Source organism: Leptopilina heterotoma, unplaced genomic scaffold (genome assembly GCF_015476425.1).
Source record: "Leptopilina heterotoma isolate Lh14 unplaced genomic scaffold, ASM1547642v1 Lhet_76, whole genome shotgun sequence".
In the NCBI taxonomy this organism is placed as follows: Eukaryota; Metazoa; Arthropoda; class Insecta; order Hymenoptera; family Figitidae; genus Leptopilina; species Leptopilina heterotoma.
Genome location: NW_025111175.1, coordinates 1,089,816 through 1,108,211, shown reverse-complemented (window position 1 = coordinate 1,108,211; position 18,396 = coordinate 1,089,816). Strand labels below are relative to the sequence as shown.

Below are 18,396 nucleotides of genomic sequence, written 5' to 3'. Positions count from 1 at the left end.
CATTAACACAAAATTATTTAGAATAAAATAATAATTTTTAAATTTTCCCAGTCTAATATTCTGTCAATTCGAGTAATTAATAATATTTACTGCAATAATTATTTGACTTTTTAGAAAGATATTTTAATTTCGATCTTTTTTTTGCAGTTATCATTTAGTTTAGAATTTTTTAACTGAAATTCCCCGAATTACCGACAAGTCCCAGATTAGAGCCGTCGTCCAATAAGTCACAGGATGCACTCCGGCAAGATATAAGATACACTTCTCCTCCGACAATCTCTCTCTAACCAATTCCTTTGCTCCTTGCGCTCCCACAAGACTAAATGCAACCAAAAGCACTATGGCGATTCCAACATCAGCCACGTGTTGCAACCTGGACAAAGGAATCTCATTCGAATTACGTCTCTTCTAAAATTTATTTCCATGTAAAGAAGAAGAAAATAAAGAAAACAAAGGAAATTGAAAAAAATTAAAATAAATGAAATAAAAAAATATCCAAAATATTTAATATTCTAACAAAATTCTAATTAACGTTTGCTAATTTAAAAATTAATTTAAATAATTAATTTATAATAATAATAATTGATCGTAGAAATGTTCCTCCAATTTGCATAAATCACTGCCTATGTCAGTAAAATCTAAAATCATTTATCTGTGATAATTATTAATAATAAAAACAGTTTTAATAATTAAAATCATTAATAATTTAATATAATAAAATAACATAATCTAATAATAATAATTTTAAAAAATTATTAATATTAAATACATTGGGACATTCCAAATTATTATTCAAATAATTATAATAATCCATTTGTTATAAAAATCCAATTGTTATCATAATCACTATAATCAAATTTTCCAATTTTTCGAAATTCATAATATAAAAAATTGAATTTGTTTCCTAAATAAAATGTATTGAATAAAAATTCTCTTCAATGGAAATTAAGGTTTCATCGAAATTTTGTTAAATAATAATTCACAACACTGTGGATAATCCGCCATTTAGTGATTTGAATAATTAATAATTTTTTAATAGTAAAGGCGCAAATATTTTATGTTTTTATTGAAACAAAACACGATTAAATATTTTCCTTTCAGATAGAATCAATTTAAACATGATTTATTGGGAAAAAAAACTGTCAACATCTGTTCGTTCCAATTGTTAATGAATTTCTGGTAAATAACCAATGTCTCATGAATAATATCGAAATTGAATTATTTGTAATGTAGGTAAATTCGCTCATAATGGACGATTTAATTATTTCTCACTTTGTCATAATGAGGCGATAATGTTTCAAAAACAGATCATTTCGTGGGACTTAGCGAGATAAAATGAGAAAACAATTATTCACCAGTGGAAATTGGGAAATGGATACATTTTTTTGTTAAATTCGGTTTTGTTTTTGAATTTAAAATACAAATTAACTATTTTGTAATAAATTGATGAAATATTGTAGATAAAATTTCGAATTTTTTTTCCGACTAAATAAAAAAAAAAGGATTTCAATTATAAAAATAATGTTAATTTGTTTGTCAATAAAAAATGACAAATTTTTTTTTATTATATATACGAAACGTGAAAACAGGAAAGCAAAACTCGATACTTTGTGATTTACGAGAAAAAGTTAAAGAACAAAAAAAACTAAATACGCCCCTCATTTTTCACAGACAAATGGTTTGAAATTTCACTGGCAGACGCAGTGATTCATGCAAATTATGGAAACATTTCTACGATCAATTCTATCTTTAGATTCGTGGTAAGAAATTTAATGGATTGCTAAGGAAAATGTGATTCGTTTTCCGAACATATAATAGCATCAACGTTTAATTGAATTTATTTCATTTTGAATAATTGCATTTTGGAAAGAGAGTATTTAATTTATTTTTCTTTTCAAAATTAATGTAAATTTTCTCCAAATTTAGGTAAATCGAATTGAAAGGATTTTTGAATACTTACAATGTAGTTCGATTTAATTGATCGCTGGACAACTTCAAAGGATGATTAATAGTAATCAAATATCCATCAACTCCTGAAGCTCGCATGATCGCTTCGTTCAGGGCATTAAGGTAAGCTGGCAAGGCATGATGTCCTTTATTATTAAACCAAACAACAAAGAGCGGATCATCTTTCCAATGCGATAATGACCATCCACCATATCTAAAAATAAACATTTCAAAATATCAACTTCAATTTCCAATTTTTGCACTTCTGTGAAAATTAAAATTAAGGTTTTAAAATTCTTTTTGCACTTTTTGCACACAAATTTTTTTAATTGTATCTTTTTAATTATTTTATTCTATTTATTTTTTTTTCATTTTTCATTCTACTTCTAAACCCAATTCTAATTGAAAATTAAAATTTAAGATAAAAAAAGTCACAAATACGAAAAATGTTTTTGATTTTAAAAGTAATCTACCAATTTTTAATAAAATTTCCCAACTATATGAAAAAAGCAGGAACTTAATTTTCCTGGTGTTAAGAATTATTTGAACTGAAATCTATGGTTTAAATTTCAAGAGCGAATAAAAAAAAAGAGTGAGGAAGAGAGAAGTGGATGTTGAACGAGAGTGCAAATGATTCCTTTTCAATTTGTAGATCAATGTTTGCCAGTCACCTCTTCTCTATGTACTCCTGATGAGTTGAAACTATCCAGTCAAGAGTCGGACGTCCAGGTGGGGTTTGTAACAGACCCTCGACAGCTTGGGACACTCCACGACAAACTTGTTGACCCTCGAGACAATCGCACGTGCCAGTGTCCTGAAAATTCAATTCAATTCAGTTGTAAAATCCAAAACAATTATTGTTATTAATCCCTTTCTCTTATCACAAAAGAGAAACTTTCTATTTCCCCCTGGAATTTTCAGTCCTACAATTTCTCGTCTATATTGCAGTAAAACAAGAAACATGTGTGAAATTGTGACATTTTGCTATTAAAACTAAAAAGAATTCTTTCCACTTCGAAGAAATTAATGTGTAGAAAATGTAACATTTTGCAAACAAAAATTCTTTTCACTATAAAATTATAAACAAACAAACTTGTTCTTTAAATAATCAAAATTAATTTGAAACTATAGCATAACTTAATGCGCGTGAAATTTTCCACCCAAATATTAGTTACAAAAACGTTTTTTTTAAACAATTTTAAATAAAAAAGCCCTAACTTTACATAAGGACAAAGTATCTTGATTATTATTATATAATTTTTCAAAACTTTTTTTCAGTCTTTGCAAAAAAACTTAGTTTTTAGAATTTAAGAAATAGGAAATAAAATAGTCGTACATTCGGAAGAGTTTGCCAAGCTCCAGCTGAATCACCTCCAAATCGATCTTGTAGCTGCATTGATACGTGCTGAAGGAAGGGATCATAGTCGTTGTCAATACTGTGAACACGAAGCAAAGATATAAAATTAATTCTATCTAAATTTACTAAAAAGAAGTTGCCGAAAATTAAAATTGAAGAGTAAAAACATAAAATAAAAAAGTGTTTGAAAAAGAATTTGAAAAAGAGTTTGAAAAAGAGTTTGAAAAAGAATTCTCTTTGAAATGAAAGAGAATTTGAAAAATGATTTGAAAATTAATTGGAAAAATAATGTTTACCTATAAAAATGAGTCGGGTGTGCATTGTAGAGTTTGGGTTTTAGAATTAATGGTGGTTCATCCTGGGATGGTGGTCTGATTAATGAGAATCCCATAGCTACGGCAACGAAAACCGTGGGCAAAATTAAAGCCGCCAATGGTGATCTCCAGTCTCTTGTGAAATGCCATATTCTCTTTTTCAGCAAAGCCTTGCTTTGTCGATACGCCGATGGTTTTGGTTTTGGTTCAAGGCCAATTAAATCCACGTCGTCATCATTCATTGGATACAATTCTGAAATTACAAAAAATAGTCTTAACTTGATTTTTCAAATTAAAACTTAAATTTTTTAAAAATTATGTAATTACAATTTTTCATATAATTCCCGACAGTTAATTTTCTTTCATTAAAAAATAAACTATTAAAATTTGTAACAAACAAATTTAGAATTAAAATTTAAAACTTTAATAACATTTTTTGTAACAATTTCATTATTCTCATAAATAATAATATTTTCTAAAGCAATTAAATTATTTTCCATACAATTTTAATAAAATTTCTCGAAAGAATACAATTATTTTTAAAAATATTATTTAAATTCAATTATTTTCAAAATTTTTAATAGAATTCCTTCAAAACGTTCAATTATTTTTGTAAATAATAAAATTCTTCGCAAGAATTAAAATATTAACATAAATAATAAAAATCTTCAAAGAAATTCAATTATTTTCATAAATATTAAAATGTTTCGTAGGAATTCAATTATTTTCAATAGAATTTTAATAAAATTTCTCGAAAGAATACAATTATTTTTAAAAATATTATTTAAATTCAATTATATTCAACAATTCTGATGAAATTCTTCGAGACAAATTCAATTATTTTTATAAATTGTAAAATTCTTGCCAAGGATTCAATTATTTTTGTAAATAATAAAATTCTTCTGTGAAATTCAATTATTTTCAATACAATTATAATATAATTTCTCGAAAGAATACAATTATTTTTGAAAATATTATTTAAATTCAATTATTTTCAAGATTTTTAATAAAAATTCAATTATTTTCAAAAATTCAGAAAAAATTCTTCGAACCAATTGAATTATTTTTATGAATTGTAAAATCCTCCGCAAGAAATTAATTATTTTCATAAATAATAAAATATTTTCGAGGAATTCAATTATTTTCAATACAATTTTAATAAAATTTCTCTAACAGGTTCTTTTTTAAACAATTCAATTGTTCTCAAAAGTTTTTAATAAAATTCTTTGTAAATTTCAATTATTTTCAAAATTTTCAATTAAAGTTATTTAAATAAATTTCATTATTTTTACAAAATTTAATAAAATTTTTTTAAAATAATGTAATTATTTACAAAAACTTTAATAAAATTGTATAAAAAATTTAATTTGCTATGAATTACTTTTAAAATTTTCAGTAAAAAAATATTTTACTTCATTATTTACAAGAAAATTAAAATAAATTCTTCAAAACAATTCAATTATTTTAAAGAATTTGAATGAAAATCTTGCCAAGAATTTAATTATTTTCAATACAATTTTAATTATATTTTCTCGAAAGAATTCAATTATTGAAAAAAATGTTGATAAACATACAACGATTATTAATATAGAGATAATATAGATTAATGAATTTGTTAATATTTACTGAAACATAAAATGTAATAATTTACCAATTGACGGCGCGGAGGCAATACTGTCTTGACTATTTCTCAACATTGATGATCCATTCTCCGCCTCGGAGCAAAGATCCAAAAAGAATTTTTCCAACGTGTCACATTCCAACGAAAAATGTGTAAATCCAATTAAATCCTTATTATCTTCGATAATTTTAAGAGCCGCCGAAATACTGAAAATAATTGAAATAATATACTAAAGATTTACAAAAAAAAAATGTTAACTATAAAATTAATTTTTAACAAAAGAAATTAGTTTCAAATATACTTTTTTGAAAAAAAAAACAAAACTCACTCATTACTAACGCCATTTAATCCAAAGAATGGTAAAACAACAAGTATCTCAGTTCTCGATTCCTCGCGAATAAACGCATTAGTCACAACACTCTTGACTAGAGAGGAAACATTTTCGTAAAATTTTTTATTAATGGATTTTGATTCGTCAGTGACGGGGAATGATATATGAATTTTATAGCCCTGGTTGAGGGTCATCTTTAAGGTCAACGGCGATCCGGCACGAAGGATTTTCCCTTTGTGCATTATGACAACAGTGTCACTTAACATGTCAGCCTCGTCGAGATGATGTGTGGATAGAAGGACAGTCCTTCCAACGCGATGTTGATCTATTAATCTCCAAATCCTACGTCTCGCTGCTGGATCAACTCCCGCTCCCGGTTCATCAAGAATCACGAGCTTTGGCGAGCCAAGAAATGCAAGAGCAACACACAATCGTCTCTTTGTCCCGCCGGAAAGGCGATAAATTGGATCGTGCTCCTGACGACCCAATTCCAATGATGCCATCATTCTGCAACATTTTTTTTGTTTCACATTAGGAGAAAGTTTTTATAATTGTTTTTTGAGAACTTATTTTTAATTCGTAAGATTAGAAAATTTTAATTACTAACTTTTCAATCAGGGTTGCCACAAAAAATTAATTTTGTTTTTCCCTGATTTCGAGACAAAATTCTGACTTTTTCCCTAAACCAAAGAAAAAATTCTGATTCACTCTAAAATTTATTAGATACTAAAAAAAATGTTCTAATACTAATACTTGCGAATTTCTTTAATTTTATTTTATTTTTGTAATAATTTTGTAAAATTTTATTTAAATTTCTGTAATATCTTTAAACTTGTAAAATTAAGTTTGTAAATGAAATTTGTAAAAATAAATTTATAAATTTTTGCATAATTAAAATTATAAATTAAATTAAAAAAATGTTTGTAAAATTAAATTTGTAAATTAAATTTGTAATAATTGATTACAATAGAATCATTGTAATGATTACAAAATGATTTTTCTCCTAAAAATTTACAACCACTTTTTTTAATTATTTACTTACGAGTCGACATTTCTAGTCATTTCCAAATTATCAGAAGGTTTTTTCAATTTAGCGTAGAAAGTCATGTGTTCTCGTGGAGTTAAAGTTGGAATGAGAACATTGTCTTGAGGACAAACTCCTATGTCAGGTTTAGTGCCTTCTTTTCCGTTTAAACGAATTTCGCCAGCGGTCGGAGCAATCATTCCAGTCAACATTTTTCTACAAAGTAAAAAACAACATCTTTACGTTTCATCTCATTTCATTTTAATTCATTGTAAATATTCTCTCATCAAAAAGAAAACTAAAAAAATTTAATAAAATTAAATAAAAAATATTAATATTTTAATTAAGAATTAAAAAGTCGATATAAAATATATAAAATTTTGAAAAAAAGAATTTTTTTAATAAAAAGAAGAATAGAAAAAAAACGCACATTATTGTAGTTTTTCCAGCTCCATTTCTTCCCAAAAGACTTGTCACTTCGCCTTCGCAAAGCTTCAGAGTAAAATCATCTACAGCGACTCGGGAGCCTTGCTCGATTTGATATACTTTGCGAACTCCTTCGAAACTCACGCCAACTTGTGCCTCATTCACTGTCAAACTGCTCGAGTCAGTTTCCTCATCTAAATTTCAAGAAAAATTTAATTAAGAGGTCATTTGATTTCATAACTTCTCTAATCCCACACGTCAGAAAGTTATTTTACAAGGAAAATTTTCTAAAATACATATATACTATATTTAAAGTAAACTTACACAGTATATAGCTTTAAAAGTTAGTTTCCTTGCTTTTCTCTTTTTTTTAACAAAAAAGAAAACCAATTTCCCGATTACAAAAAAATGATAATGAAAGTCTTTCATTTAAATGTTATTAAAATATAAAGCAAAAAGCACAATGAATTCAATTAACTACTTAAAATTAATGATTACGAAAAGTATGATGCCATTTTTCTACAATAATATTAATAAATAATTATAATAACTAATAATTAATACTTAATCATTAATAACTAATAATTAATAATTAATCATCAATAACTAATAATTAATAACTAAAAATTAATAATTAATTGTTAATAATAAAAAATATAAAGGAGTATGTAATTAAAAATTAAATGAAACAAAATGATAAATTGATCAAATTAGCGAATAAATTTTGGAAATTTTGAATTTCAGGGAAGTTATAAAATGAGAGGATTGTACTCTTATCAAGCCTAATAGCATGCAATGTGCTAGCGTGAGGATGAGACCTCAATACCTTGATAAGTGTCTGAAGGGTGTAGAACATCATTAGTGAAATAAAGGTTGTTGATGAAAGCTAGATAGCTAGGTAGACCATAGAGGGTACGGTTGTTACCCCACCATAAGCTGCGAGATCGTAATCCATGAAAACCCTTGCCTGTAAGTAGTTAACTTTGGACAAACAGTACTTACTTCTTTTTCAAACGATCTCACCATTTTCTATTATAATTTCATTATTATTTTTTTTGTTTAGCAGAAAAACGTAAGGGACAAAACACAGAATTATATCAAATCAACTGGACAATGTTCATAATATTAAATGACTCAACAATATTAATATTTATATCAACAAAAAATGGTATGTACGAGTATTAAAAAATTAATTTAAATATTACAAAACAGAAGAAGATAATTATTTTTATAAATTATAAATTTAGAATAATTATTGTTTTGAATAATTTACAAATTTATCATTCTTTTCTAAATTATAAATTGATAATTATTTCTCCAAATTATAGATTTATAATTATTTCTCCAAATTATAGATTTATAATTATTTCTCCAAATTATAAAATTATAATTCCTTTTCGAAACTATTAATTCATAATTCTTTTTCTAAATTACAAATATTGATCTAAATTATAAATTTATAAAAATAAATTAAAGTATTAATCTAAACAATGGAAGCTATTAATATTGAATGATTAACGGTATTAATACAGAAAAAAATAAAAAGCAATTATGTTTTAAATAAAAACAAAAATATTTAAAAAATTAAAAACATCCACCAATTTTATTATTTTACGATTTTATAATAATGTTACGTCATTGTGCCAAAAGCACGTTCAAAGCCAAAAGGCAAGAACTATGTTTAATCATCCACCAATAAAAGACAATATAGACAATGATCGATAATGAATTTCCATTATAATTTCCGCACAATCAGAATTTATTTTCAAAATTATTTAAAGAAAATTTAATATTTTATATTCAAGTTATTTAGAATTTATTCAAGTTAATATTTTACCCAATCTGACAAAGAGAAAAATTAAACTGAATGTAAACTGAAAATAATGTCTGATTGTAATGAAAAATCATGAAAAAAAACAAAGACAATGAAACATTTTTTTTTTGTAAATTAGAAATGAATGAAAATTTGAAATATTGGTAAACAATATTGATGATTCGATGAGATTTTTTTTTAAATGATAATTTTATGAGAATGGGAAATTTATTTCGTTACCTGAATTTGTGTATCTAGCAATAAGGTAGCCAATTAGAGAGTAAATGCAACCATCGACGAAAATCATAATAAGCACCAAACCTAGAGACATTGGATCACCGGGAGTCGATTCTTCCCACATTGAATTCCATTGTAAACCTACTCCTTGAACTTCTTTTCGTACAGCAAAAAGACAACCGTAGGAGAAACTCGTTGACATACTCAAACACTGGAAAAATTATTCAAATTGTATTTTATTTTCCATTATTCAAATATAAAAAAAGATAATAATTAATTTTATAAAATAAAATATATAATGGGAAATAAAATTAAAACGAGTTTTTATTCAAAAGAAACAACAACAATTATTTTCCAATTTTTTGATATCCGGAAATTTTTTTTTTAAACATAAATGTTAAATTAAAAATTAATTATTAAAATTCAAATTTGTAAAAATTAAAAGTAGTAAATAATTTGTTATTCTTACGATAAGTAATTTATAACCAAGGCCCATCGCAGCTTCCATGGCAATTACGACAATATAAGGCATGTACGTCAGCAAAAACATGGTCACTGCTGTAACAGCAGCCAAACTTGCCGAACTGAACATTATTGAAATCATATAACTGAAAACAAAAATATTTCCCCAATAATAAAAATAGAAAAATTGTTCTATTAAAAAAGAAAAATTATTTTTTTTAGAAAACAAAAGAAAATTGAACTTACCAGAAAGCGACAATTGAGAAAATATAATCAAAGAATAAAGTCAAAAGCAATAAAGGATCAGATTTCGGAAGAATTTTTCCCGCTAAAAGTATTAAGGCAATACAACACATTATTATCGATAATTCAATAAAAGATGTTATCCACCATGCTGCAGTATTTCTCCAAGGTTTCAGACCCATCACACTCATCACCTGAAAAATATAACGAACTTTTAAATAAAAATTAACACAATTAATAAAATAATTTTTAAACAAATTTCGTTTAATTTTCTTTTTTTAATAAATTAAATGAAATTTAAATGAAATTTGAAACAAAAAAAGAGTTATGCTTTTAATAATTCAAAAACTCGAGAATTAAAAATAATTAAAAATTAAATATATATATATATATATATATATATATATATATATATATATATATATATATATATATATATATATAGTTATATATATATATATATTAGCAAATTATCTGCATTCATTTGTTTGTTTTGAAAATTAAATTTTGTGGGTTAAGTATTGGCATTTTTTAAATATTTTTTAATGGCAAACTTTTTAATGTGGAAAATACTTTACTTATTAAATTGTCTCGACTCTTTGGTAAAAAATCAAAAATTATCGAAAATTCGAAAAAATTCAAAAATCTGTTTTTCTTAAAATTGAACATTTTTTTCTCTTTTTTATGGAATTTAGCTTCATTATTTTTGTGCTTTTGGAAAATACTTTACTTATTTAATAGTCTCGACTCTTTGGTAAAAAATCTAAAATTATCAAAAATTCGAAAAAATTCAAAAATCCGTTTTTCTTAAAATTCAACATTTTTTCCTCTCTTTTATAGGATTTAGCTTCATTATTTTTGTGCTTTTGGAAAATACTTTACTTATTTAATAGTCTCGACTCTTTGGTAAAAAATCTAAAATTATCAAAAATTCGAAAAAATTCAAAAATCCGTTTTTCTTAAAATTGAACATTTTTTTCTCTTTTTTATGGAATTTAGCTTCATTATTTTTGTGCTTTTGGAAAATACTTTACTTATTTAATAGTCTCGACTCTTTGGTAAAAAATCTAAAATTATCAAAAATTCGAAAAAATTCAAAAATCCGTTTTTCTTAAAATTCAACATTTTTTCCTCTCTTTTATAGGATTTAGCTTCATTATTTTTGTGCTTTTGGAAAATACTTTACTTATTTAATAGTCTCGACTCTTTGGTAAAAAATCAAAAATTATCGAAAATTCGAAAAAATTCAAAAATCTGTTTTTCTTAAAATTGAACATTTTTTTCTCTTTTTTATGGAATTTAGCTTCATTATTTTTGTGCTTTTGGAAAATACTTTACTTATTTAATAGTCTTGACTCTTTGGTAAAAAATCTAAAATTATCAAAAATTCGAAAAAATTCAAAAATCCGATTTTCTTAAAATTCAACATTTTTTCCTCTCTTTTATGGGATTTAGCTTCATTATTTTTGTGCTTTTGGAAATTACTTTACTTATTAAATTGTCTCGACTCTTTGGTAAAAAATCTAAAATTATCAAAAATTCGAAAAAATTCAAAAATCCGATTTTCTTAAAATTCAACATTTTTTCTTCTCTTTTATGGGATTAAGCTTCATTATTTTTGTGCTTTTGGAAAATACTTTACTTATTAAATTGTCTCGACTCTTTGGTAAAAAATCTAAAATTATCAAAAATTCAAAAAAATTCAAAAATCCGTTTTTCTTAAAATTCAACATTTTTTTCTCTTTTTTATGGAATTTAGCTTCATTTTTTTGTGCTTTTGGAAAATACTTTACTTATTTAATAGTCTTGACACTTTGGTAAAAAATCTAAAATTATCAAAAATTCAAAAAAATTCAAAAATCCGTTTTTCTTAAAATTCAACATTTTTTTCTCTTTTTTATGGAATTTAGCTTCATTTTTTTGTGCTTTTGGAAAATACTTTACTTATTTAATAGTCTTGACACTTTGGTAAAAAATCTAAAATTATCAAAAATTCGAAAAAATTCAAAAATCCGTTTTTCTTAAAATTGAACATTTTTTTCTCTTTTTTATGGAATTTAGCTTCATTATTTTTGTGCTTTTGGAAAATACTTTACTTATTTAATAGTCTCGACTCTTTGGTAAAAAATCTAAAATTATCAAAAATTCGAAAAAATTCAAAAATCCGTTTTTCTTAAAATTCAACATTTTTTCCTCTCTTTTATAGGATTTAGCTTCATTATTTTTGTGCTTTTGGAAAATACTTTACTTATTTAATAGTCTCGACTCTTTGGTAAAAAATCTAAAATTATCAAAAATTCGAAAAAATTCAAAAATCCGTTTTTCTTAAAATTGAACATTTTTTTCTCTTTTTTATGGAATTTAGCTTCATTATTTTTGTGCTTTTGGAAAATACTTTACTTATTTAATAGTCTCGACTCTTTGGTAAAAAATCTAAAATTATCAAAAATTCGAAAAAATTCAAAAATCCGTTTTTCTTAAAATTCAACATTTTTTCCTCTCTTTTATAGGATTTAGCTTCATTATTTTTGTGCTTTTGGAAAATACTTTACTTATTTAATAGTCTCGACTCTTTGGTAAAAAATCTAAAATTATCAAAAATTCGAAAAAATTCAAAAATCCGTTTTTCTGAAAATTGAACATTTTTTTCTCTTTTTTATGGAATTTAGCTTCATTATTTTTGTGCTTTTGGAAAATACTTTACTTATTTAATAGTCTTGACTCTTTGGTAAAAAATCTAAAATTATCAAAAATTCGAAAAAATTCAAAAATCCGATTTTCTTAAAATTCAACATTTTTTCCTCTCTTTTATGGGATTTAGCTTCATTATTTTTGTGCTTTTGGAAAATACTTTACTTATTAAATTGTCTCGAATCTTTGGTAAAAAATCTAAAATTATCAAAAATTCGAAAAAATTCAAAAATCCGATTTTCTTAAAATTCAACATTTTTTCCTCTCTTTTATAGGATTTAGCTTCATTATTTTTGTGCTTTTGGAAAATACTTTACTTATTTAATAGTCTCGACTCTTTGGTAAAAAATCTAAAATTATCAAAAATTCGAAAAAATTCAAAAATCCGTTTTTCTGAAAATTGAACATTTTTTTCTCTTTTTTATGGAATTTAGCTTCATTATTTTTGTGCTTTTGGAAAATACTTTACTTATTTAATAGTCTTGACTCTTTGGTAAAAAATCTAAAATTATCAAAAATTCGAAAAAATTCAAAAATCCGATTTTCTTAAAATTCAACATTTTTTCCTCTCTTTTATGGGATTTAGCTTCATTATTTTTGTGCTTTTGGAAATTACTTTACTTATTAAATTGTCTCGACTCTTTGGTAAAAAATCTAAAATTATCAAAAATTCGAAAAAATTCAAAAATCCGAAAAATTGAATTTCTTAAAATTCAAAATTTTTTCTTCTCTTTTATGCCATTTAGCTTTATTATTATTTGAATTTTTATTCAAGAGAAAAAATGGAAAACTTAAAAAAATTTAGAAACTTTTAAAAATTCCAGGCCTTTTCCATGATTTCCCTGATTTCCAGAAGCCTTTTAAAAATTCCATACCATTTCCATGATTTCCAGATTCTGTAGGAACCCTGCTTTTGTCTGACTTTCTTCTAAATTATCGAATTCAGTGATTTCTGGGGTGAATTTGGTTAAGTTGTAAAATGATTAATTTCTATTTGAATTCGTTTTTTTTGAATGTAGAAAATCTGATGTTAATTTAATTCTTTTTTCGTTATGCACGGCAAAAAATATTTAGCTGGATGAACTATAGATTTCACTTTAGTAGCGAAATTTTTCAGTGCTTCAATTAATACTTTCGTTATTCTAGAGAAACTTATCGCTATTTCAAGTAAAACTTTTTTCAGTGTGTAATAATTATTATTTCTTTAAAAAGTATTTAATTTAAAATGGCTTTATAAAATAAGCAATGCAAAAGATGACCCAGATACTAATTGTAATTGTTCTAGCCATAGTTTAAGTCTAGTAATGTAAATTCTTTTTAAATTGAGACCATTGAGTGAAATTATTTGAATGTTAGTTAGTTAAATCTCTTTGTTAGGTTATAATAATTATTTCTTTAAAATTTTTTAAATTGTTTAAAAGAAGCAGCCCCATACAACATTCCCGCGCGCTTGCGCGCGGATAGTTTGGCTAGTAATAAATAAAATTCAAATGATTAGAGTAAAATTAAAAATATTAATTCATAAATAAATTAATTAATAAAAATTAAAATAATTTAAAATACCATCGAATTTTGAGATTCTCTTTCCCAAACAATGTGCCGAATAGAAGCTCCAATACACATCATCAAAGCAAAAAAGAAGCAAACTATAACTCCTTGAGATTCATAAAGTGTAGATTGAAATCTGGAATAATAAAAAAAACGATTTGTTAATTTTATTCTCTATTATTTTTTTACCTTAAAGTATAAGGTAAAATAAATTTTTACTCGGTAATTATTATTAACAATTTACTAACGGAGCAAATTTCCAACAAGGATAAGGCATCTGTCGTGTGAGAGTCATCCAATCTTGATTTGTGCGCGATTTGACTCTAATAATTGCACGATCTATTGAATCTTGCAATTGAATAAATCCCCTCATATATCGCATGTTCTCCAAAAAATCGGCTTCTGGTCCAGGAAGCCAAAATTGAGTTTTCAATCTCGTCGTTGTTTGAACATAATCAACGTCCATTCTTATTTTATAAGTGACATTGTGCGGTAATTCATATTCCAATGATCTCTTCTGACGATGATCGGCAAGAAAGACAACGCCCGCTAAAAATTCATGTGTTTCCATTAATTCATCAGCGGCCTTTTCCAATTCCTCCTCTGTCGCGAATCCATAATATCGATCCAATAGTACGCAATCCATCAGGTCGTTCAACATCTCAATCATATTTATTAATCTGTACAAAATTTATTATTTCAGTAGTCAATACAAAATTTTTACTATTTTTACTATTTTTACTATTTTTACTACTTTTACTATTCTTAATATTTACAATTATTTTCAGTATTTAAAATAATTTCAATATATATTTAATAAAAATGTATTGAAAAAAAATGCTAAGAAAAAATAAAAATCGAAAGTATAGAAGTAAAATTATCAAAGAGCTTACCTCTCAGAATTCTTCAACTCCCAAGCGATTTCCGTCAAATCAATGTTCGACAAATCCATATTAACATTCGATTCACTCGATCCACTCATGGATTTTACGGCAACTTTCATCACGTCCGATGACATTATATTTTCCAAATCCTTTAAATTATCGCCCATCTCAGCGAGATGTTTAAGAGCAACGAGAGTCATTTGAAAACTATTCATGAGGCTGGAAAATTTTGCAAATTCAACGAAACTTTGATTTGATATTTTCATCACTTCTTGAATTAAAGTTGTATTCGGCGTAAAGAGAATACGCCCCCGCAACAATGGTTTCACGTAGGACCAAATTATCTTTCCTCCGGGCATACTCAAAACATTTTTATAAGTTTCTCTGCAAAATTCAGCTGTTGACAGACGATTATTAAATATATAGAGAAAGTTCTCATGTAATTTAAATTTTATTTTTATTATTTTATTATAATTTATTATAATTTATTTATTTATTTATTATAATTATATTTTTATTTATAAAAAGTTATTTTTTGAAACAATAAATTTAAATTAAATTGAATTTTTTGTAGTCTTTTGCTTTTAATCTTCCAAGTTCTAAATAAATATTTATAAATGACTTACTGGGTAAAGTTCTGAGTTCTCTTTCGTCTGCGGCTTTTATATTGTCTTCCAGAGACGCAATCACCTTGTAAAAATCACCACCTTCTTGCACCAGTGGTTTACTGCACAACATTTTGCTCGCTTCTCCGAGAAATTGACCTCCTGGAAAAAATGTATAAAAAATTTTACTTATTTCTCTAAAATTAAATAAAAAAGAAATTAAGTAAAATTAAAATTAAAAAAAAATTGAAAGGAAAACAAAATCTAATTTTAAACAAATAAGAAAGCGATTCTTTAATCATAGGAAAAATGTTAATTAAATTAGATAAATTCATTGAAGTTGTTAAATTAAAAAATTTATATATTTTTTTTAATTACTTAATTACTAGAAAAAAAAAAAATTATAAAACAGTATTGAAAAAAATATAACTTACTCGACATTGATTCAGAAGAATTTTTATTAGTACTTTCCCTCGCTGATGAAAGACTGGATGTAAGTTTTTCTTTAAAATATGGCACAAGTTCAGCGACGATTCCAAGATTGTCCAAAATGGCTTTTCCATCAGATTCCGTTAAATTTGCATTTAACAAAATATTTTTCACATTCGCACTCATTAACTGCAAAAAATAAGCAACATTTTAATAAAAAGTCAATCTAAACTAAACAAAAAATCTAAAATAACAATTAACTGTTTTCGCTAAAATCGAATAATTCTATAAAATAAAATATAAACATTTTGTGCAATAAAATCTAGCAATTCTATTAAATAAGTAAAACTTCATTTTTAATAATTTTTTAATTCCCTTATAAAGAAGTATTTAAAAAAATTAAATAAAAATAAATTTCAAAGAAATATAGAAATAATTATTACAAAATGATAAAAAATACAAAAGCAATTAGTAAAAAAATAAGTAAATAAGATTTAATAATTAATAAGACAATTAAATACGTACGTTATCGAAAATATACTGAAAATTTATATTTGAAATAAGAGTGATCGTCATATTTTGCATTTGTTCACTGTCCATTTCGCACAAAACGGAACTAACATCTTCGGCGGAAAGATGCGTGTGCTCAAAACTCAACATCTCGCTCAATTTCGTAGGCGAGCAAATTGTATCCATCAAACTCATGGCTTTCTGTTGTTTTAAAAATACAGAAATCATATCGACTTTAGCCTCACTCATAATATTCACAGCTTCACTTGGAATTCCGACATTTTCAACTAAATATTTGCTAAGCACGTCCCAATTTTTAAACAAATCGTTAGCGCCATCTGAAAGTTGCGTTTATAAATTTACAATACAATTAAAAATGAAATTATTTTTTTATTAAATTAAATATTTAATTATCATTAAAGTAAATTATTTAATTACTCTAAATTATAATTAAACTATTAAATTAATTATTACAAAATTAATTTAATAGTTAAATAATTTACTCAATTATTGCTCTAAGTAATTATTTTAGTAATTATTAAATTATAAAAAAATAAATAAATTATTATTAAAGTAATTATTAAATTTCTCTAATATAATAAAAAGATTTACCTACATTTCATATTCAGGAGTCCCAAATTTTTGAAAATTTCCATCGACTCAAAAGTGAACACCATAGCTCGAAGGTCTCTTGTAACTTCAGGATCCTCGATAAATGGTTCGAAGTCATCAAGAATTTCGTTTATTCTAATCCAGGAAATAAAATGCCGAAAAAATTAATATCCAATCGGTAAAAAATTAATCAAATATTTTAATACATTTGAATAGTTTATTTTGAGTTTAAGTTTAAGTTTAAATTTAAATTTAAATTTAAATTTAAATTTAAATTTACTTTTAAATTGAATAGTTAAAATAGTTTAATAATTGAAGTTAAATAAGTAAATAATTTTAATAAAAAAAATATATATTCACCCTTCAAAAAGTTTGTCTATTGTCTTTTCATTGACAATATTAACAACACCGTCAACAAGATCAGGAACACCGAGAGCATTTGAAACATTTTCAAAATCAATTTTACTAGCGACATCAAATAAATTGCCTCCCTCTTCCATGACCGCAGACACGTGTTTTAAAATATTTTTTATCCACACAAGATCCGTGGCAGCTTCCTTTCGCCAAAGTGAAATTTTCCGCTCAATCAATTCAAAATTGAGACTCTTAAAAAGTAATTCGGCAATCTCATTCGCTGGGATAAACTTTGATGTTTTTGAATTAAGAAGAATGAGTTTCTTCGCTTCCTTGCCACTGAGAATTTCATAGAGAACCGTTGAATTTTGACAGTGCCTCGTGGGATAGCATAAAGTACCTTCCACATCGCCAGACAATAAATTTACATTGATTTCTGCATTTGGAAGTAAATGATTTATTTTCTCCGCGTTTGAATTTTCAATAATTTCAGAAAGTGGTTTCCAAATTGGTAAATATTTCTCGGCAATGGCGGTTAAATTTTTTATCTTCGAATACATTATTAAATTGTTAAATATTTGAACATTTTTTTCTAGAGTGTCGAGAATTCCGTTCATTGCCATCACGTATCTGGAAAAATTTGTATCTCAATTTTAAAAAATTGATTTCTTTTTCCTGTTTTTTATTAGTTAATATTTTGCAATTTTTATATATATTTCTTTGTAGTCGTATTTTTTCGGAATTTTAAATTAATTAATCTTTACTAAATAATTAATTAATCTATTTATTTATATTACTCACAATCCAGGTCTTGAAAATGAAGGTCCGCCGACTAATTTATAAAAACATTCTTTCACCTCATTACTGAATGTTACATTATGATAATCAACTAAAATATCCGCTATGTAATGCAGAGAATTTTCCAAAGCACCCATAAAATTTTTCAATGTTTTTTTGTTATTCAAATATTTGTAATCCTTAATCTGCA

General features: G+C 25.1%; 1 protein-coding gene across 2 annotated transcripts in view; it reads right to left on the bottom strand.

Annotated features, from left to right (window-relative positions):
- Positions 1–18,396, bottom strand: part of LOC122510811 (ATP-binding cassette sub-family A member 13) — a 69,288-nt gene that overhangs the window by 25,281 nt on the left and 25,611 nt on the right. Inside the window, exons 24-45 of one of the 2 annotated variants that reach the window (XM_043625715.1) lie at positions 18,210–18,391; positions 17,415–18,038; positions 17,059–17,189; positions 16,458–16,780; positions 15,938–16,121; positions 15,525–15,665; positions 14,908–15,295; positions 14,263–14,694; positions 14,030–14,150; positions 9,779–9,969; positions 9,540–9,678; positions 9,074–9,281; positions 7,847–7,987; positions 7,025–7,214; positions 6,613–6,810; positions 5,568–6,077; positions 5,270–5,445; positions 3,601–3,871; positions 3,284–3,383; positions 2,619–2,761; positions 1,961–2,161; positions 193–373 (exon numbers count right to left, since the gene is read on the bottom strand). In XM_043625715.1, the coding sequence (XP_043481650.1) occupies positions 193–373; positions 1,961–2,161; positions 2,619–2,761; positions 3,284–3,383; positions 3,601–3,871; positions 5,270–5,445; positions 5,568–6,077; positions 6,613–6,810; positions 7,025–7,214; positions 7,847–7,987; positions 9,074–9,281; positions 9,540–9,678; positions 9,779–9,969; positions 14,030–14,150; positions 14,263–14,694; positions 14,908–15,295; positions 15,525–15,665; positions 15,938–16,121; positions 16,458–16,780; positions 17,059–17,189; positions 17,415–18,038; positions 18,210–18,391 (5,175 nt within the window). The remainder of the gene's footprint in view (positions 1–192; positions 374–1,960; positions 2,162–2,618; positions 2,762–3,283; positions 3,384–3,600; positions 3,872–5,269; positions 5,446–5,567; positions 6,078–6,612; positions 6,811–7,024; positions 7,215–7,846; positions 7,988–9,073; positions 9,282–9,539; positions 9,679–9,778; positions 9,970–14,029; positions 14,151–14,262; positions 14,695–14,907; positions 15,296–15,524; positions 15,666–15,937; positions 16,122–16,457; positions 16,781–17,058; positions 17,190–17,414; positions 18,039–18,209; positions 18,392–18,396) is intronic. The other variant, XM_043625716.1, reaches the window with a different exon arrangement.